Below are 22399 nucleotides of genomic sequence, written 5' to 3' on the forward strand. Positions count from 1 at the left end.
AGCAAAAGTGAATTACTGGGACCTTATGAAGATAAAAAGCTTCTGCACAGCAAAGGAAACAACCAACAAAACTAAAAGGCAACCAACGGAATGGGAAAAGATATTTGCAAATGACACATCGGACAAAGGGCTAGTATCCAAAATCTATAAAGAGCTCATCAAACTCCACACCCGAAAAACAAATAACCCAGTGAAGAAATGGGCAGAAAACATGAATAGACACTTCTCTAAAGAAGACATCCGGATGGCCAACAGGCACATGAAAAGATGTCCAACGTCGCTTCTTATCAGGGAAATACAAATCAAAACCACACTCAGATATCACCTCACGCCAGTCAGAGTGGCCAAAATGAAGAAATCAGGAGACTATAGATGCTGGAGAGGATGTGGAGAAACAGGAACCCTCTTGCACTGTTGGTGGGAATGCAAATTGGTGCAGCCGCTCTGGAAAGCAGTGTGGAGGTTCCTCAGAAAATTAAAAATAGACCTACCCTATGACCCAGCAATAGCACTGCTAGGAATTTATCCAAGGGATACAGGAGTACTGATGCATAGGGGCACCTGTACCCCAATGTTTATAGCGGCACTCTCAACAACAGCCAAATTATGGAAAGAGCCTAAATGTCCATCAACTGATGAATGGATAAAGAAATTGTGGTTTATATACACAATGGAATACTACGTGGCAATGAGAAAAAATGAAATATGGCCTTTTGTAGCAACATGGATGGAACTGGAGAGTGTGATGCTAAGTGAAATAAGCCATACAGAGAAAGACAGATACCATATGGTTTCACTCTTATGTGGATCCTGAGAAACATAACAGAAACCCATGGGGGAGGGGAAGGAGAAAAAAAAAAAAAAAAAAAAAGAGGTTAGAGTGGGAGAGAGCCAAAGCATAAGAGACTGTTAAAAACTGAGAACAAATTGAGGGTTGATGGGGGGTGGGAGGGAGGGCAGGGTGGGAGGGAGGGCAGGGTGGGTGATGGGTATTGAGGAGGGCACCTTTTGGGATGAGCACTGGGTGTTGTATGGAAACCAATTTGACAGTAAATTTCATATATTAAAAAATAAAAAATAAAAAAAAATAAAAAAAAAAATATTTGTCTTGTTGGGGCACCTGGGTGGCTCAGTCAGTTAAGCGTCCGACTTCGGTTCAGGTCATGATCTCACAGTTCGTGAGTTCGAGTCCCACATGGAGCTTTTTGCTGACAGCTCAGCTCCTGGAGCCTGGTTCAGATTCTGTGTCTCCCCCTCTCTCTGCCCCTCCTCTGCTTGCACTCTCTCTCTCTCTCTCAAAAATAATAAACATTAAAAAAAAGAATATTTGTCTTATTTACAAAGTTATGCATAAACATTCTATGACTTTATTCTAATGCCAGTAATTCATGGTAGTGACATTACTATTAATAAAGAGTGATATAATAAGTAATCATTAACAATCAATTCAACCGATGTTAAATCTATAATTTCCATAGTATATAAATACATAAATAACTAATAATAATATACATATTAATAGATAGGAATGAATAAAAAACTTTCCTAAAATAGCCTGTATCAGTTCAATGACAAGTCAAATGCATAAAAACTCACCAGTAAGAATTTCTTTCCTCACTTTGAAAGTGTCCACAACAGGTGTGATGATCCCTTCAATGGTTCCAAACATGCTGCCAAGCCCTAGATTGACGAGCATGAGGAAGAACATCACTGACCAGAAGGGAGATGCAGGGAAATGTGTCATTGCTTCCGTAAAGGCAATAAAAGCTAAGCCAGTCCCCTGAACAGCCTGTAAAATATATATAAAATAGTGACATTAGTACCAAATAATATTAAGAGATAGCTATATATATATATATATATATATCAGTTACAAAGAGGAGGGAAACACTGAATAATGTTTGGAAATACTGGAAATAAATAGGCTGATATCGTGTTGTTGTCTCCTAAGAAACTGTGTCTCAACCAAACTTAAAGTCAATTGTGTTATCTCATAAAAACAATATACCAGAATTAAAAAAAAAAAGAATGTTTAAAAGTAAGTTGGTAATTAAATCTTTCTTTACAGAACTCAAGATTTTTATATAAATGATGGCTCCTTCCATAATTTCCTGCACATGATTCTTTATGCTTAGTCTCATGTATGGTTAACTGTCTTATGGCAAAGGATTAGTAGCCAAGCTCTCTGTTATATTTTCCTTTTTGGCAATACATGGAAAAGGCAACAACCAATACAATGATATTTATTAATGTTCACCTATATCGTGTCTATTAAAATAAACGACAGTGCCTGAAGAAAAGGACTTAATCAGGACTTGTTAAACATGAATACTAAAATGGCCAAATATTCATGTGTCAAAGCAATTATGCAATATATAAATGATAGTCAAAATTCAAATTTTGTATTAAAATATGATACCAGGAAAAGTATCAGACTAATTTCATTTTCTATGATGAAAGTTTATATTTTATTTTAAATTATTATGGCTTAATCAATGGGATTGCTTTTTAAAGTAAAGCAATCCTTCATGATTTAAGAAAGTATGTTCTTTCTCTCTTGTTTTTTCCCACTTTATTTGTTTGTCTTCTTTCTTAAATTCCACATGTTAACTGGTAGTAAAAACTTAAACAAAAAAAGAAGAAAATATCTTCTCTGAAATTAAAAATGTCAGTTTTGAAACAGCATAATCTTCCACAGGCATTTTAAAGGTCATTTTCCTAAAAGACGTTTTCTGGATAATGCATTAATTAAATGATTGATGACTATTGTATTGCTAAATATAACCTACTAACTTTATTTAGCTCATCTTCAATTTGACAGGAATTGAGATGAAGAGCAGGAAACTCTTCTTCTTTCACTTTTTGAATGATGTCATAAACTAAATGATAATCTTCTGCAGTAACAGTTGACAGGTTGATATGATGAGGAATAATATCCTGACTAATGTTGCCCATTCTCAAAAATTTTACGATCATTTTCGAATTTCTGGAAAACAGAAAAAACGTATTAATGAACATTTATGGGCTTGGGAGGTTATACTTTTCATATGCTTATGCCATCAAAAGCTAAAGGAAATGAATATCCATACTCTGCGATGCATTTCTCATTTATGACATTTGCTTTGAAGCCCAGAACTGCAAACACCACCAATGTTGCCAGGACAGATGTAAAAAAATTAATGAAGGACACCAGGACAGCATCGAAGTGGCAATTGTTGTCTCTTTTGTTGTAGCTTGAAAAGGCGATGACGCCACCAAACCCCAGCCCTAAGGCAAAGAACACCTGGGTGGCAGCTTCTCTCCAGACCTTGGGCTCCAGCATCATTTCAAGCTGTTTAAAATTAAACATAACAGAAGTCAGCTGCAAAATAGTATTTAAGAATGCTCTACATGGAATCAGTTCTACTATTTAAATATATCATAATGATACTTATGATATATTTAAGGTTATTTAAACTGGGGTGATAATCTGTTCGTAAGTAGAAATAATAAATTTTTCACTTAGTAACGAAACAAGAAATATGAAGAAAGACTACACACAAACATGTAGATGGAAATTTTACTTACGTGGAGGTTTTCTACCCATAAGGGAATTTTTAAATATCTTTAAGACAAATAAATCAAAAGGACTATTTCAAATTAACTATCTTCAATCATTTCTTACTTATGCCTTTGTTTTCTTTCCAAAGTAAAATAACTTATCAATAAAATCTAATTATTTAACTAATACCCTACGTTTTGTGTTTTCTGGTGGAAGTCTAATAGTCAAAGCAGATAATAAGCAGATTATGAGCTTGGTTAGAGCTATTTGTACTTTGCATGTTCATATATGTATTGTTGATTCATTTCAACAGTTGCCTGAAAATGGAAGAAGTGTAACTATATCATCTCTAAGACACTTTCATATCCAAAGTTTTAAAGTTCTAAACCTGTGCTGAATATATATTTCAAGTAACCCAGCTTCACTTCTTAGGCAATTATAACTGTATATAACAATCAAACCTTTCAAATGGAACAATTAATATTACCCATATCTGACACAGATGTTAATAAAGTTAAGTTTGATTTCAGTAACAATAGTGTTTAAATTGGTATTGTATCTTTTTACCATTGCAGTGAAATTGTTCTCATTGGGAGCAATGTCAAACATGGCTAAGAACATGAGTTCCAGTTTCAGATCCTGATTCTGCCATTTCATTATCTAAAAACAGTGCAATCTACCGTAAGTGGCTGCTCTCTCTGAGTTTCAGCTTCCTCAACTGCAGACGGGGTAGCAAGGCATATACCACTCTGTCACATTCCTGACCTACCACACTCTAAGTGCTCAATCATTTTGGACAACTATGGACTGTACTGGTAGGCACACTGATAAGCACTTTATATGGATTATCTCATTTAATCTTCAGAACAATTCATGAAATTTGTTGCTACTATTATCTGAATGATAGAAAGATTAAGGAATCTGCCTGAGGTTACACAGCAGTTCTGGAGCAGAGCTGAAATACGAACTCAAGTAGATTCCAAAATGCCTATTTTCTCAAATATTAGGATTTATTGTTCAATTAATTTTAGTGATTACTATTGAAATACAATGTAAATATAATATTCTCATGAAACATAATCATGATCATATGTATAATTTATGAAGACTTCACTAAAATATTCATATTGCTTATTGATTGTTGCTACATTACTATTCTATCATGAATACTGATCTAAAACACACTTAACAATCTATCTCTACTCTTCCCACTAGATGGCAGGCAATACCTGTTTACTAAAGATATTATTCAGATTACTTGTGTCCTTACTTTCTCCCTTGGGCAAACAATGTAAACTAAAAAGTAATTGACAATTTATCATTATCAGAGTAACTATCACACCCACATCTATCCACAGTCAATGGAAAATGAACTGAAGAAAGAATTAACTATATTTTAATAGTGATTCCCCAGTCCTGGTTTAAAATGTTAATAATGTTACAGTTTTAAATATGGAGGCATGTAAAGGTGTCCTATCAAACTATTTACACTCTAAGATATTTATTTAAATCAAATATTCAGAATTATGTCACAAGCAATAGCCAACTTATAAAAAGTGATATTCCAGAAGTTTACACCAAAGTTTGTTGTTTTAAACTCAAAAAGCTTTATTTTTTTTAACATTACACTATAAATGTTTTTAGATATTAAATATGGCCCATTTGAAGCCGATTTAAATTATAATACAGCTGAAATCTATAAATCTTCAGTAGTTACTCACTGAGGAGCCAGGACTTTTGAATTAGTCAATAAAATCAGATATCAATGGCAGCATTTTTGCTACTAGAGAATGAATTCCAGGTTCCAGCTTGGGAACCTGATACCCAAAGAACACAGCCTCTTTTACATAGTATCAAGGCAGCTGCCAGGACTGACAAAGAATTCCAGGGAAGCTAATTTCTGCCCAAATCCCACAGCATGATGCTGGCTGCACATTCACCCTTCAGATAACTTCCAATTTCTGAACTAATTTTGAAACGGTATTTTTGTAACTCAGTGTCTGCCAATAAAAGTGTTAGCAAACTAATAGTGAGGTATAACTTCATTACTAAAATTATGTACATCTCAAAACTTGTTTTTGTTTCCTGCCAAATCAATATATTTAATCCACAAGGATTCATTAAACAGATTCAAAGGGCCCAGCATTGGGTTCAGCTCTAACATGAATTAAAGAACATAAGTTCTGAGCCTTTTATGGAGCCTAATGAGAATTCTTCTGAAATGTATATTCAGAAAACTTCCCAAACTTGCCACTATAAGTATTATTCTAGGAAGTACAAAACCTCAAAACAAGAACACTGATTTTCTCGAGACAGGATTTACAGCACAGAAACGTCCTCAGCCCCCATTCATGGATTTTAGGTAATCTGTCAATCTTCTAGATATTAAGCAAATCATTATGTTCCTTATGTTTTTCTGGTAAGAAGATCTTATTATCGGTTTTTTCAAAGCAGTCAATTACAAAAGGTTAAAAACCACTGACTTAGAGAAGGAAGAAGAGTAAAGACGGAAAAGTCCTAAAATGTCTCAGTGTAAAAAACTGGAAGTTAATTTACTATAAAAGAGGAATTTTTGAAGTTCACATAGCGAGTCTTACTCTAGAACTAAAATGGGACATATAAAATTGGAAATAGATGGATATAATTATAGATACATAAAAGCCATGTTTTTTTCTAGGCTGGTTAACATAACAGCTATAATTTAAAAGGCTAATGTACATATGTTAGAACAATTGTCCCTTAAGTCTAACTGTGGGAACATTTTAACAATGGACATAATGCTTTTATGATCATAAGCCTTGAATAGAAATGCAGTACATACCTTAGGGGTAAACATGTGGCGGATGCCATCAATTGAACCATTTAAAAGGAGTGCTCTGATTAGGAAGCATATAAGTACCACATATGGGAAAAGAGAACTAAAATACATGATCTACAAAGAAAAAAAAAATATAGGTGAGACACACTAACATCTACAGTCCTTTCTATAGTTAAGATTGTATGTCCTCTTCTATACTTTGGCAGTCTGTTTTTACAGCATGATTAATAATACTATTAATACCTTGTATAGCCATCATATTAGAATGGCTTATTAGTCTTAATGCAATGCAACTTAAGATCCTATTTGAGATATAATGAGAAATAAGGACTCTCTTACTTACACTCCTTTAAAATAGTCCATAGTTATCGTTAACTTGATTTCTTATAGTTCACAAAACAAGCAAGATTTAAGAGAAATTAATGGCCACTGACACCCTAATAAATCCTTACTTATATTGTTTTAGGTAAAAGAAACAGCAAAAAAGTCTTTATTTTTTCATTAATCAAAATCCCATTATAAGTCTGTAAAGCTTTTGGAGTAAGGAGCGGCCCCTGTTAAGTCTCCCAAGACTGAATAATTAGCAATGCCAAGGTTGTACTTTCCGCTTCACAAGTTTTCACGTTTAAAGTTAAGCAAATGTTTAACCATAGAAAAGCAATTGTCCTAACCAGACATTTACAGCTTCCTTGACATCTCCATGTAGAAGCCTAACAGGTCTCTAAAACTTTTCAGGTCCAGAAAAGAACTTCTGAATTTTCCCCACAGATGTCCCCACCCGTCTCCGCCTCTACAAATAGCCCAACCATCCATCCAGGTGCAAAAGTCAAACACCCAGAAGTAGTCCTGCACCACTTGTAATATTCTCCTAGTTTTCAGGCTACCACTCAGGGTATCTTATTCCTGCTTAACACATTCCCAGGATTTCTAATATAGCTGCAATACAATGTGAGTTCCTCCCTCTGACCTGCAAAGCCTCACATTACAGCACCTCCCTTCCCTGCCCCATCATTCTTCCTCCAGCTGAGCCCCACACCTAGGCCCTTGCTAGCTGCCTCAGACCCCTCTCTGCAGCTTCAGGACAAAGCAGGGCTGCACCCTCACTCTGCGGCACTCATCTCCTGAGCCTCATGACTCGCTCTCCTGTTATCTATGTCTCACCTCCATCTTCGGTGAACTAAAACATGAGGGTCAAGTGAATGAATAGCAAAAGTAAAGATTGTTTAGTAGTGACACAAATTTCAGGAAAGATCTTTGATGAAATAAGGAGAGATTACGTAACTTCAGATTTCACTATCCAACACATTTTTATGGTCTTTCTTTAAACACATTTTTAAAAGCACCACTTTTTGCCAATCTGTATTTCCTAGAATGACATGGTACTTGTAGTTTGCCCAGACATTTATAGCAGAGCTTGAGGGGTGCGTGGAGGGCATGCAGGAGTGGTGATTAGCATAATCAGGAGGGGCTCTAATATACTAACTTTTCCAGAAGATTGAATGCCTTTGATCATAGCCAAGCAAACTACAACCCAGGCGGCCAGCAAGCAGATGGTCATCTTCCAGTTTAAGCCCCCACTTTCAGAAATGGAACTGGAAATATTCAGGGCTTCTCTATACCAGTAATAGGTGGTGGCAGAACTTTTTTCACATTCCGGCTCTACGACTGTAGAAAGAAAGGTAATACAGTCATTTCAGACTAGAAAGAGGAATGAGGCATTTTTTTCTCCAGTAAGCCTATAAATCAGTTCTTAACATTTCATAGAAAAGTACTACTATTCTCGAGAAGTATTTACATTCACAAGGAAAACACAATGGTGCAAAATTCACAGACATGTATCCTTGTTGAAGTTTCTTTAGTTTTTTTAACGTTTATTTATTATTGAGAGACAGAGAGACACAGAGCATGAGCGGGGGAGGGGGAGAGAGAGGGGAGACACAGAATCCGAAGCAGGCTCTAGGCTCTGAGCAAGCTGTCAGCACAGAGCCTGATGTGGGGATCAAACTCACAAACTGCAAGACCATGACCTGAGCCGAAGCTGGACGCTCAACCAACTGAGCCTCCCAGGTGCCCCTTCCACATTATTTTAAAAGGAAAAAAATCTCAAAGTCTCACACTTTTAGCAACTTTATGATCTTTATATACAAAAACAGTACATGGTACATGTCTTACAAGTGTGTGAAGCATTTTTCACCAAAGGACATTGATCCCAAGGTAGAGGTTGCTGAAAAGACTGAGAAAAATAAAACAAACTCCAGCCAATGATGACATTGTAGTAGAGAGCCACAAAAAAGCACACCTGCAAAACAAAACATTGTAATTACATCTCTCATGCCCCTTCCTTTGAACAAGATGAAATGCATACAACCCCATTCAACATTTTAAAAATCCTCATTTCATTTTTACTTGAAACACATCATCTTTTCTAAAAAGATGACTCCTATAGGTCTTAACAGGCATTATCAAGGTTGAACTGTATTAATATTTACAGCTTGGTTTGCATATTAGTGCAAACTCCAAAGATGTTTTTTAAAAACACGATTAAAGAGTTGAATAGAAATACACAAAGATTTCATATAAATGAAAACTGTCCCATTACAAACCCTGTAAAAATTATATGGCATACACCATACCAGGAAACTTACTACACAACTTGCAAATCCAATGCCACCCAGTTTAGGGCTTATGTAATTCCATACACCAATGCTTCCTCGCCGAATTCTCTGACCCACAGAAAGTTCCAGGAAAAAAAGGGGAATACCTATTACCAGAAGCAGTATTAAATACGGCAAAAGATATGCACCTACAGAAACAAGGACAAATAAAATAGATTACATTTTTAATAGTCACAGTAGACAATGCACTAATTTTGAAAATCTCATAAAAGACAATATTTGAACTTCTATATAGTATAATTCTAAAGGACTTTGAAGAAAACGAAATTTCATCATTTTAAACTTTCTAGTATTTGAAACCCAAACTTGACTGCTACAAAGGGCGTCTGATAAAAAACAATTGTGATTAAAGTAAGAATACAGTTTTTAGTTTCATCTTATTGAAAGGGCATGACTTCATTTTCCAGAAAAATAATTGATTTCTTAAAATTATTTTCTCAAGTAGGTTTCACAAACTCCAAGAAATCTTATTCACACATTGCTCATCAAGTGATTTATTAAATCTTATTCAAACTCATCTAAATCATGCATTCCAAATCATATAAATTAGAGTGAACGAGATTTTCTAGTATTACAGCTGACTTTTCTCCCTAAATAACAACAGGGGAGAAGCGGCTGCCAAGATCGAAAAAGAAAAAACAAAATAGAAAAATAATAAGAACTTCTACCTCAGACAAATGTTATTTTTTCCCATATATACTTCATTTACAAGGTACATTTCAGGAATTTTTTTGTTTTCCAAAATTCTGTGAAGGGATGGTGACATTGACTGAAAAACTAAGATATTTAATATATATTGTAAAATACATGTGCAAATATATATATATATTATCCTTGAAGTAAGGTTTTCATACTTAAAAATTATTTTATAGCAACATCTCAAATTAAGACATATGACTAGTTATTTTAAAATGTGAGTAAGTTTGACAATGTTAATATTAGATCCTATTAATTGATAAAGTTAAATGTGAAACATATTCATTCCTACATAAGAATACATATGTAAATCATTCATTAAATAACCCCTAGGATGGACTTCCTACATTTAAATTTCTTATCTGAAGTTTTGTCCAACCAGATACTGTCAAGTAAATCATGCAACTGGTGGTGTCAATGCATCAAATGCATTAATAATAAAATAAGAATCCATTTGTTGTATTTTCCCATTAAAAAAACAACCTATTTAGTGGAATTGAATAGATTTTGGAAGTTGTTCAAATTGTTCTGGTGGTTATTCTACTGAAGAAGTAAACATTACTTTTTTTCAAATTATTTATCTTAGTATATATCTCTGAAATAATGACCACATACAAGAATTTCCGTAATATAGTGGTCCATAGAAAATCTCTACTTTCTTATGATGGATTTTCAGTCTTTCTGACTTAAGTTGATTCTACAAATGGGTATGTAATGTAAAGCATGGATTCATGAGTTTATAAAACAGAATTATCAAAAATCTAATTCTTTAAAAATTTATTTATTTAAGGTCAAGTTAATTAACATACAGTGGAGTACTGGTTTCAGGAGTAGAAGCCAGTGATTCATCACTTACATATAACACCCAGTGCTCATCCCGACAAGTGCCCTTAAAAAATGAACAATAAAAAAAAAAAATCTAATTTTTAAAATTATTAGTAACATTGAGGTGCTAATGACCTGAAAATGTTTCCCAAAGGACTGAAAGAGAATTTTAATACATGCGCCTAATCCTAGAATGTGAACGCATTGACGTATGTGTGCATGACTAGAGAGGGAGAGAATGAATTAAAACTGGATTCATTGGCGATAATGCCTCAATTATGTGTGCACGACATGCTATTAGATACTTAGCTTTATCTTCTAACTGAAATTAACACTAACCTCCATGTTAAAAATAGTCATAGCTAAGATATAAATGGGCATTTGCTATTTGCCAGGCACATTTCTAAGCATGCTACATGTAGTTACTCATTTTTTCTTACAAGAATCCAATGTGGTAAGTACCCTTATTACCCTTCATTTTACAAGTGTGGGAACTAAACCAGAAGTAAGTTAACTTGGAAAAAGTCATATGGCTACTGTGGGAAAGAGCCAGGCTTCAAGGCCAAATTGACTTCAAAATGTGAGCTGGTAGCTTCTATATTACACTATTTACTAAGCTTACCCATTGTACTTTAAATTTAATATCTTCAAACAAATCAACTTATGCTGGGTTTACCACTTTTTAGTTCTATTATTCATAAAGTGCCTCCAGTGACAGATGAATGAGATTCAACTAGTCTCAGGTTATCTGACTAAACAGCCAGAAAATACAACTCAAATACCTGTAAGGCTCAATACTATACTGCATGTTGGGTACAGCCTTTTGTATTGACAGCCCTTTTGAAATGAAAAAGTCCATTGGCATTTTATATCGCTGTCCAGTATTTTTTTATTTGAAGAGAGGAAACAATGGTAGGAAGAACGTTTTGACTCCTATTACATATGACAATAAGGAGAAGGAGCCGTTCTGTCTAATAATTAATCTCTAAATATGAAATCCTTTGAGTTCTCCACCAAAACAAAATTTGCATTAAATGGATGGCAACCTGACTTCAGGCAGTACAGCCTTCTTCCTCAACAGTATGGCCAGTAAGGCTCATAAAGTGAAAGGCTTAAGATCAGAATTCATCTTCTTCTAGTCTTGGCAAATGGGATGACTCAGGAGAAACAAAAAGCAGGCTAGTATACAGCTACTTATAGCTGATTTGATAAATAATTCCTATGTGATGTTCATGACTGTCTAAGGAGCATACGGTTTCAGTGGAGTGATGTGTAGTGCATCACATCACTGACATCAAGAGGTATCGATTCTTACCTCTCAGGCAGATTTGTCTAACAGGCTACTATTTCCAAACCTGTTGTTTTGTGCCTGGTTGAATTAACTAAGCAAGATCTTACATATATTTTGTCATCAGAACACCTTAGCTTTTTATCTTTTAATCCAAAAAGAAATTTCACAAATTAATGGTTATATTATCTCATTTGATTTGTACAGAAAGTATAAAACCATATTTTTGTCCAGTCAACTAAACTATCACAAATTGGAATGAAATACCAAAATAATCTTTCTACATTTTGTACGATGAAATTTAGTTAATATTTAGTTTTTAACCACATTTATTTTCACAGCTCCCATGTACGTATATAGATAATAAAGTTTCAACTCAAATGTTAGTTAACTTAATATTACTTGACTTTGGTACCCTATAGAGCTTGTGTCCTACATGAACAAGCCATTCCCTTGAATATGTTTTTTACTGATTTTTAAGACAATTTTTGCTAAGTAACCCTTATTATTATATGCACAAATACAAAAAGCTAGACTATTAGGTTGATGGATTTATTTTTGTTTAAAGTTATGGATGCTGATTTCTTTTTTAATTTAAATTCAAGTTAGTTAACATACAGTGTAGTCTTGGCTTCAGGAGTAGAACCCAGCAAGGATGCTAATTTCTTTAAAGTTTTTTTTGAAACTAAACATTGTCCCCAAATACTATAGAATTAGGAATCAAATATATATGGTATCTAAGGATGAAGAATGTCTAGCAATACATTAATTATCTGGTTAAATCCCTTCCACTGGGATCTACAAAGTTTTGGTCAGCATTTGAACACTATAATTACTCTAAATTAAATACAATTTTTGTGTGGTAAAATGAAATTATTTCAAATTCAGAGTTCATAAATTGTGTAGAAAAAATTCTTTGTGACTTGTTTTACCAGTATCGTCTTATATCAGAAACTTTAGGTTTTTCTCCAAAGAGAATAACTGACAGGCATAAGGAATGCCTGTAACATTTGTTAGAAAGTCCAGTAATTTAGAGATGTTTAATAACATCCACAGAAAGAATTTGAGAATGTATTACCCTTAAGAAATCTTTCTTTGAGTATTCATAACAAGCCATCTGCGTCTATGGAAACCTAATCTGAAAACAGAGGTGAGCTCACTTCCAACAAAGGAGTCTCCCTGGCTTTACAATGGAATTCATACTTTCTGAAATAATGAGACTGCAGCAACAACAGGAGCTATTTCAAACAGTCAATTACAATTTACTTAGCAACGTATCACTGAACAACAAAACAAAACCCCCCAAAACTTACCACCTCCGTTCTTCTGACATAGGTATGGGAATCGCCACACATTTCCTAAACCCACAGAAAATCCAACTTGGGCCAGGATGTATTGTAGTTTGCTGTTCCAAGCTGGTCTTTCATCTTCAACTTCTGATTCCTCTTCAACATCTATATCTTTTTCCTCCTGAACATCAACAATTAGTTCACTCTTCTTAAAAGCATCATCAGCTGAGTCTTCATTGGAAAGAAGGTCTTTGACAGACTCAATAACTTCATCATCTAATTCTCTTTTTACCACCTTGCTATTCTTCGGCATTGGAAAATGTGGGTAGTATTATTTTTTAAAAATTCCCTTATGGTGAATTTTTAATTTTTTTTTGAAAAATGTTAATTGATATGAATAAAAGATGGAGGAGGGTATCAATTAAATCCTTTTTTCAAGGTGATAGAGTCTTAATGGATCCTGGATCTGAATGTCCAATATTCTACAGGTACCTGTAAAATTTTAAGTTGAAAAACAATAATATTTAATGAGAAAAAATATTTAAAATACTGAAAACTCTTTATTATTAGTTTGTATGATGAAAACTCTCTCTACCAAGTATAAGACATATGATTGTCCTTGGCCCTTCATAGTTTAATGTTGCCAGAAGTATAAAAATTGTAAAGTACACATGTGCTTCAGACACATTTTCTTTTAATGTTTATTTTATTTATTTTTTGAGACAGAAAGAGAGAGAAAGAGAGAGAGAGAGAAAGAGCGAGCACAAGCAGGGGAGGCACAGAGAGAAAGGGAGACACAGAACCTGAAGCAGGTTCCAGGCTCTGAGCTGTCAGTACAGAGCCTGATGTGGAGCTCAAACTCGCAAACCATGAGATCATGCCCTGAGCTGAATTCGGATGCCTAAGCAACTGAGCCACCCAGGTATCTCTGGACACATTTTCTTTTAACTAACTACTTCCTTCTTACATAAATCTACTTTGATTTCAGATATACTCCAATGTATAATGTATATGGCGTTCATTAGTACTTAAAATTTTTTGACTTTTTTTTTTAATTCTTCCTTTTCTCCTCTCTGACTAAAGTACATCCTTTACTTTATTCCTCATAGAATTACATACACAATTACATGTCATCCTTATAAATTTGTCTTATATAGAATCTCTTCTGTTCATGTATTCATCTGTTCACCCACTTGATATTAATTATAATAGGGCTACAATTAAGGGATACAAACATTCACAAATTATACAATATCTGCTTTAAAGGAGCTTATATTTGATAGAGCGAAAGGTACATTCCAAATAATTACACTACATTGCATAATTTATATGACCCAACATCATTACTATAGGAGAGATCAGAAATGTTGCATAAAAGCAGCATTATAGTTGGGCAGAAATGGAGTTGAGGACACACCAAACATAAGGAGTAGGATAAAAAGATGCAGGAAAAAAAAAAAAAAAGGAAAAAAAAATTAAAAAAAAAAAAGATGCAGGAAGCGGTAAAAATTATTATTTGTGTAAACATTCTCTCCAATGACCCAAAAACATACTACCACCACTTTGGAATTTTCCCTTTATTTCATTTTAGGTTATATCTCATTTCCTTTTCTCTGTTCAAATATAGACCAAGTAAGTCTATAGGGTATGTCTGCAGACCGATCAGATTGTCTATTTCAAAAAGTGTTTAAACATATGAATGCTTCTTTTCAAAATTAGGTCAGAAGACTTAGAAATAATATCCCAAGAAGTCTGTCATTTGTTGCTAGAAAAAAACAATTCTTTGATGGAACTGTATTAGATTTACATTCAAAGTCAAAGAAATAGCCCATCATACTTTAATTTATAAGCTTCATGAACAAGACAGGGGGCTAGGTAACTCAATGAAAAAGAAAAAAAAAAAAAAAAGGAATTCATTAACTTGACCATGTAACTTTTACTGGTTGCCTTTAGGTAAACAACTTTTATTGGAGGTGTTCAGTTGTTTCCCAATTAAAATATATACCCTAAGAGCAAACACTCATTTAGGATTTGGTGAAGATTAAGAGTTAGACTGTGAAGAAAGCTCTGAAAAACAGCATTCCCAAAATACTTTAAATAATAGATACATCTCTAGAATAAGTGAAAAACTTCTCATGGTAACTATCATAAAGAGACCAACAAATTTTTGATGTGGAAATAGTTTTAAGAGGTTAGAGATTATGTTTGTTTAATTTGCTTCATTTTTCCCGAGAGTTCAGTAAATATTAGTTGAGTGAATAAATACAGCCAGTGAAAAATTGAAATAAGCTAATTATCCAAATAATTTTTGCTGAAGAAACAATCTGACATATAGGAAATTGTGAGACAAGAATTATGTAAAGATCTACATTTGTTGAATTACCTAAAGATAAATTGTTGGCCCAGTGATTTAACTGACACATAGATAAGAGTATTGGCTTTAATATGACAAACTAGGAGTTGTGTCCTAGTTCTTTTATTTCTTAGTTGTATAACTTCTCGTAGTTATCCCACTCAGCCCTAGTTTCCTCAATAAACTAAGGTTATCAGCTATTCTTTTCGCTTTTTCCACACAAATAAAAAGGTAAGGAATGTATCAAAGTTTAGAAATACTACTACAGTAAAAACAGCCACCATATCAGAAAAATTTAAGACAGTGTTACTCATGAACCTCTCCCAAATTAATTATCTCGGAAATTGTAGTATTTATTCTATGTATTTCCAAGTCTTTGTGGAAAAAAAAAATACACAAACAAAATGAAATGAAAAATAACAATGTTGGACACTGCTGAATTTTTTAAAAATATTAAATGAATAATCATATCAACGTACAAACAATATCCTTTGGCAAAGTTTACATTTAAAAGTTTCTATCAGAGGAGCGCCTGGGTGGCTCAATTGGTTGAGCATCCAGCTTAGGCTCAGATCATGGTCTCACAGCTTGTGAGTTCGAGCCCAGAATCAGGCTCTGTGCTGACAACTCAGAGCCTGGAGCCTGCTTTGGATTCTGTGTCTCCCTCTCTTCCTGCCCCTTCCTCACTCGTGCTCTGTCTCTGTCTCTCTCTCAAAAATAAATAAACATTAAAAAAAATGTTTTTAACGTTTCTATCAGGGTACCCAGAGTTCATATTTTCCACGAAAAAAAATCGTCAAATATAAACAAAATTTAAATACAATGGTATATTATAAATGCCTAAAATATATCTAATATATGAAACCTATCTAACTATATATACAGATTATATAGTACAGTAGTCCTAGGCAACCTTTATAATATTAAACATACTAAAAAGGATGTTAAACAGGTTGTTTCACTTATTTAGAGCTCTCTTCACTAAGCCATAAGCTCTGCCTGGAGAATGGCTTTATCTTACTCATCTCACATTCTTAAGGTTTAAACTTGTCTGTGAAGTGAATGAACTCTAAGAAGTAGGACAGAATAATATTGTTATGATAACTACAAGTATTCTGCACTACTACACATTTGGTTGTTTTTTTTTTTGGGGGGGGGGTTGATTTTTTACTCCAAGGACCTATACTCATTGAGTCAGAGACATTCCTTTCAGAGGCTGCATAAAACCAAATGTAATGATATAAATTGAATTTCTGAATGGATTTGTAAAAACTCAGTATGTAAGACAACAATTTGGAAAGTAAATTAACTTCATATTTTCAAGACCTAACTTTTCTAAATTATATCATTTTTTATGATGCTCAAAGCTTACCTGAAGATCCTAGTTAATAAAAGTAGGCCATATATATAGATTAAAAAGAGAATAAAAAGCCAGGTTGACTACTGCCAAAAGTATATTGGTCATTGCTACATCTGGGAAAAGAAGAAATGAAGCCGGAATGTCCAGGAAGGAAGTGAGGTAGAAAGTAATAAAGTATCACTACTCTACAGGTCACACAGGAAGGTCACACAGGAAGTAGGATAATCAGTTTCAAGGAACTGCACAGCTTCTGCCAAGCTAGCACCAACCATTCCTGTGACAGAATCAAGCTATCATTTACTGCACTTCACTGCACCTATGAGTTGCATTATCAGTCTATATCACTACTGGGTAAAGGCCTCCTCTCTACCCCTGAGCAACAGATATTCAAGATCCAACATCAATAAAATACTGCCCATGGATCAAATACAACACACTGTCTGATTTTATAAATAAAATTCTATTGGAACATAGATAGCCATGCCCACACATTTACATATTTTCCATAGGTAATTTTGTGCTGCAACAGCAGAGTCACTTTGTATGTACTGCAAAGCCTAAAATATTTCTCACTATCTTGAAAAAAATTGACAACCACTGTTCCAGAGAATAAATCTGAATTGAAGATGTGGAGTTTCCTAGACCACTCAATCTAGGCTCCATTTGAATGACATGAATTTCTTTATAAAATAGTGTGACAAGATAGAACTCTACACATTCAAAGATAAGCAATTACTAAGAATGAAAGGGTTTTATATGGAACCAGGGAGATGGAGTGGTAGTATTTGAGAGGGGAAGAAACATAAGCAAAGACAAAGGTGGAAAATATATGTCAGGAAACAGAATGCTCAAGAGTTTCAAGTAGATTACTTATTAAAAAAAAAACAAACTCAGAGATTCAATAAATTAAAGATTAAAAAGTTCCCTTTTAAAAAAATCAAAGAAAAGATATTAAAGATGAATAGAAATAAAAAGTTAGGTGGATGAATACTAAATATAGAAATTGGAATATTCATTATAGGAATAAAAGGCATATTTGGAAAAAATAAAGGCTGCTACAAGTACATCCACAGACATCAGAATAGACTTAAGGAAACTTCTCAAAAAGAATGAAAAGAGTCAAATATTTTAAAGTAATTCAGAGAAAAAGCTAATGGAAATGGAAGTCAGATAAAGGTGATACAACAAACATAAAATTGGTGTACCCAGGAAAGAAAATAGAATTAATATAACATAAAATACTAACAGAAGTTTTGCTTATACTCATATTTTCAAATAATAATAATACAGAAGGGTCAACACTGAAAAATCTGGCATAAAGATTCCTAGGGACTTCAAGCAGAGTAGAAAGGGGAAATAAAAAGACTTCCCAGTATACTTAATAACCTCTAAAACAAAACAAAACTAAACAAAACTAAGAGGAAAAAATACTTTCTAATTTTTGTAATCAATTATTTTATATTCTAATTATAAAGGCCACAGGCAAATATTCTTATCTATAAGAGATCTGATGATCCCTATTGGGGAGGGAGAGAAACAGATTACATGATCGTGAACTTTGGCCAACCAAAAGAGAAAACAAAGTATCTCAGTAATAGAGAAGGCATGTTAAAGGATAGAAGTGAACATTAATTTAAACAAGAAATAAACTTTAAAATCTATATGAATTATGTTTAGGGGAAAATATAAATTAAAATTTAAAAAATAACTGACAAAATTGGGAATTAAATGGGAGAAGACAGAAAGAAATAAAAGTATGAGGATGTTCTCATCTTTCACATCAGGAAGCAACTCAGGGTACCTTCTAAATATGAAACCCATAGTTGAAAAAAATGATAATGCCCAACCTCTTCACATTTTCATATAATCCTCCTGATTTACTTTTAATGGGATCTTGCCGAAATTAATATTTCTTGCTGTGAAGAGACATGTATTGATGCCAAACACTTATATCTAGTTTCTAGAATCAGATTGAGTTCAAATCCTATTTCTATCACTTATGGTTCTATGAGCTTGGCTAAATTACCCTGTTACCTAATAATAAAGTGCTTGGGTACATGCCAGCACGTTGAGAGAACTCAATATACGTCTTCTTTCATTACTATGATTATCAGTCCTCTTACAGTTGTATTATGTTACAACTGGCTTGTTGCAAATTATTCTATTAAGAATAATGGTAAGTCCAGAGCCAATGCTATATGTTTAAATTGTTGTAACATCACTTTGTTGTCTAGTAACAGTTTTCTATTGCTGCATAACAAGTTACCTCAAAACTTAATAAACAAATGTTTTAGTTGCTTATGATTCTGTGTGTTTGCAATTTGAACTAGGCTTAGATGAACAGTTCTTTCATTCGTCTTGACTCAGGTCATTTCTCTACTACAGTCATCTATCAACTGAAGTGGGGAAGGATGGTCTAAGATGGCCTCAGTCACATTCTAACAGGAGGCAGTCTATAAGCCAGAGCACTTTGGTTCTCCTATATGTAGTCTCTACAAAATGCTAGCTCCAACTTGTTCACATTATAAGCTCAGAGTTCCAACTCTAGCCAAAAGAAGTAAGCCCAACCTGTGGGTGCTAGTAAAGCCTCTGTTTGTTTAGCATTTGCTAATGTTTCACTGGCCAAAGCAAAATCACACATCTAAGTCCAGATTGATTACAGAATGGATAAACACCACTTTTTGATGGCATGAGCAACAAAGTCAGATTGCAAAAGTACAAGTAGAGAGAAGAGAAAAATATTGCCACCATCTTTGAAAATAATCTACACTTGTCCAGTTAGAATTCCTCTCTTTGGATTTTGATTCTTGAGGAGAGGAACAAAGAGATCAAAAGGTTGGCATCTCACTCAATTCCAAAGGCATTACGCCCAGGCTGTAATTACTACTGTAGTCATGGATTCTGGTTCCTATTTTTAAGAACTGTTTTCATTCTTGCCCTTTTCCATCTCATTGCCAAGCACCCCATTGTTCCTTTGAGCCCCTGAGCTCCTGAGCCTTGCCAGTGTTTCTTCCTTATTTTACTTTATTTTTACCTCTTAGCCAGCATCAGTTTCTGCAACTTTCAAACAAAGAACTCTGAATAATACAACATTATAAATGTAAAACAACTGGTGTCTTTCTATTCATCACAATAAATGTTGGGGATGTTACATTACTTAAATTTGGACTTATATTTACATTTTTCTCATTCTCCTATCTTTGTATTGCTTTAATTATCTTCGTATGTAATTTTTCAGAAAAAAAGACTAAATCACTTAAAACAAGATTGAAAACATTTTTATATCAACATAATAAATGTATAACTCAGTGCTTCTCAACCCTAAGCATTTTTAATGTCTTTCTTTTTTGAGATTATTTCCTTGCCTTTCCACATAAATTTTGAAGTCAGCTGGTTAATTCTACACCCCTCCACCAAAAAACTAAAACAAAAACAAAAAACCCCCCCAAAAAAAACAAACAAAAAAACCAGCTTGCTATAATTCTGACCGGGATTGCATTGATTCTATAAACCCATTTGGGGAGCACTGACATCTTAAAACATAGAATTTTCCAATCTATGAACTTGGTATATCTCTTCATTTATTTATATCTTCTTTAATTTCTCTCTGGAAAAAGTTGATTTTAAATACAAGTTTCCTATCCTGCAACAATGCTGAAATTGAGCTGATGTTGTTTTAAGATCCCTTAGGATTTTTATATACACAATATGTTAAAGGTAAATAAAGACAGTTTGGGTCTCTCATTGTTTACCTTTAATTTCTTTTTCTTGACTTACCATACTGGCTGTGACATCCACTAAAATTTTGAACGGAAGTATTAAGAACAGACATCTTCATCTATGCCCCGATGCTAATCGGAAAGTACTCAATATTTTACTAAGTACAATGTTAGTTATGGATTTTTTTTTTCATAGATGCCTTTTGTCAGTTTAGGACAGTTTCTTTTTATTCCTAGTTCAGTGAGGGTCATTATTATTTTTTTTAATCCTGAGTCAGTATTTAATTTTGGTGCATAATTTTTTACCTGTATTAGGATAATCATATAACTTCTTAATCTATCAATATAATAACATCAATTGTTTTTGTATTTTAGACCAATTTTTCATTATGAAACAAACTCACTGGTCAAGATGTATTACCTTTTTAATATGTTACTGGAATCAGTTTGCAAATATTTTGGTAAGGATATTTTCAACTTTATTTATGGGAACATGGATCAAAAATTTTTTCTCTTGGATTTTGCTTTTATGGTTTTGGTAGACTTATAAATGGAGTTTTAAAATGGCCTCTCATTTATTTTCTGAGAGAGTATATGTAGAATTAGTTTTATTTCTTCCTTACATGTTTGGCAGCACTCACCCATAAAGCCATCTGGGCCTGGAGTTTTCTTTCAGAGAATATTTTTAATTAAAAATTCGATTTATTTCATTGATATACAGCTACCGAGACTTTCTTTTTCATGTGTTATTTTTGGTGACTTGTAGTTTTCAAAGAATTTGTCCATCTCATTTAAATTGTCAAATTTGTTTGCAGAAAGTAATTCATAATATTCTGCAGTTTTTTAATAGCTGTAGGCTTTGTAGTCATATCACATTTTTAATTCCTGATATTGTTAATAGAATAGACAATATTCTCAGCATTTGTCTTAATTAGTCTTGCTAATATTTTCACTTCACTATATAATTAACTCAAAGTTTTGTGCAATTCTTACCCTATCTTTCAAGACTTTTTAGCTCCTAAACTATTGTTACAACCTCTTTGGTAACTTAATTAAACTCTAATTAACATTTCCAGTGAAAATATGCAGACTTAAAATAACAGGCAGGCACTTGCATCTTAGAGACAAGAGAGGACTCAAACAGACATGTCTGCACTGGCTAATTACTGGTACTTGCCACAAGCTTAATATTCTATTAATAAAGAACTAGAACAACAGCGAATTATCTCCCCGACTTGGGCAATTACAAATTTTACTGAATAAAATTTTCTTTAAATACGAACCAATTATGAACACCAAGTCTGACATTTATTGTGGATCCAAATGAAATTTACTTTTCTGATTCTTAATATATAGGATAAAAAGTAAAGACTATTCGAATAAAAACAAAATGTGAAACCAATTGCAACACCCAAGAAAAAAATGACACATCTTGAGACGTTTATAGTTAGGGAATAATTGTGAGAGAAAAAAAATAAGAGATTCTACAACACACAGAATTAATGATCTTCATAAGTAATACAGAAAATTTCAACAATACAGAAATCAACCTAAGCATTTCTTTTGCAAATTATATCCCCTTTACATAAAATGTTTGCACTAAGCAAAAAGATGACAAAAATCACAGAGCCAATCAAAAGAAGAGAAACAATTTTTTGCAAATGACAATACAAAATCGTAACTTAAACTTTATATATTTTGCCCCCAAAAAGGTGGACTATAACACACCAATCAGGATGGCTAAAATCGAAAACAAATTTTAAAAAGTAAAGAAACCAAAAGTTGGTAGGCATGAAAAGAGGCTAGATCAATCATATGTAGCTGATAGAAACATA

The 22399-nt window shown here is 33.5% G+C and overlaps 1 protein-coding gene across 2 annotated transcripts in view; it reads right to left on the minus strand.

The window, feature by feature from the left end:
• SLC6A15 (solute carrier family 6 member 15) overlaps nucleotides 1-22399 on the minus strand; it is a 44621-nt gene that overhangs the window by 13831 nt on the left and 8391 nt on the right. For both annotated transcript variants that reach the window (XM_049626019.1, XM_049626020.1), the window contains exons 2-9: nucleotides 13157-13624; nucleotides 9005-9162; nucleotides 8532-8658; nucleotides 7843-8024; nucleotides 6363-6473; nucleotides 3090-3331; nucleotides 2794-2986; nucleotides 1597-1789 (exon numbers count right to left, since the gene is read on the minus strand). In XM_049626019.1, coding sequence (XP_049481976.1) covers nucleotides 1597-1789; nucleotides 2794-2986; nucleotides 3090-3331; nucleotides 6363-6473; nucleotides 7843-8024; nucleotides 8532-8658; nucleotides 9005-9162; nucleotides 13157-13445 — 1495 coding nt within the window. In that variant the 5' untranslated portion in view covers nucleotides 13446-13624. The remainder of the gene's footprint in view (nucleotides 1-1596; nucleotides 1790-2793; nucleotides 2987-3089; nucleotides 3332-6362; nucleotides 6474-7842; nucleotides 8025-8531; nucleotides 8659-9004; nucleotides 9163-13156; nucleotides 13625-22399) is intronic.

This window comes from Panthera uncia, chromosome B4 (genome assembly GCF_023721935.1).
Source record: "Panthera uncia isolate 11264 chromosome B4, Puncia_PCG_1.0, whole genome shotgun sequence".
In the NCBI taxonomy this organism is placed as follows: domain Eukaryota; kingdom Metazoa; phylum Chordata; class Mammalia; order Carnivora; family Felidae; genus Panthera; species Panthera uncia.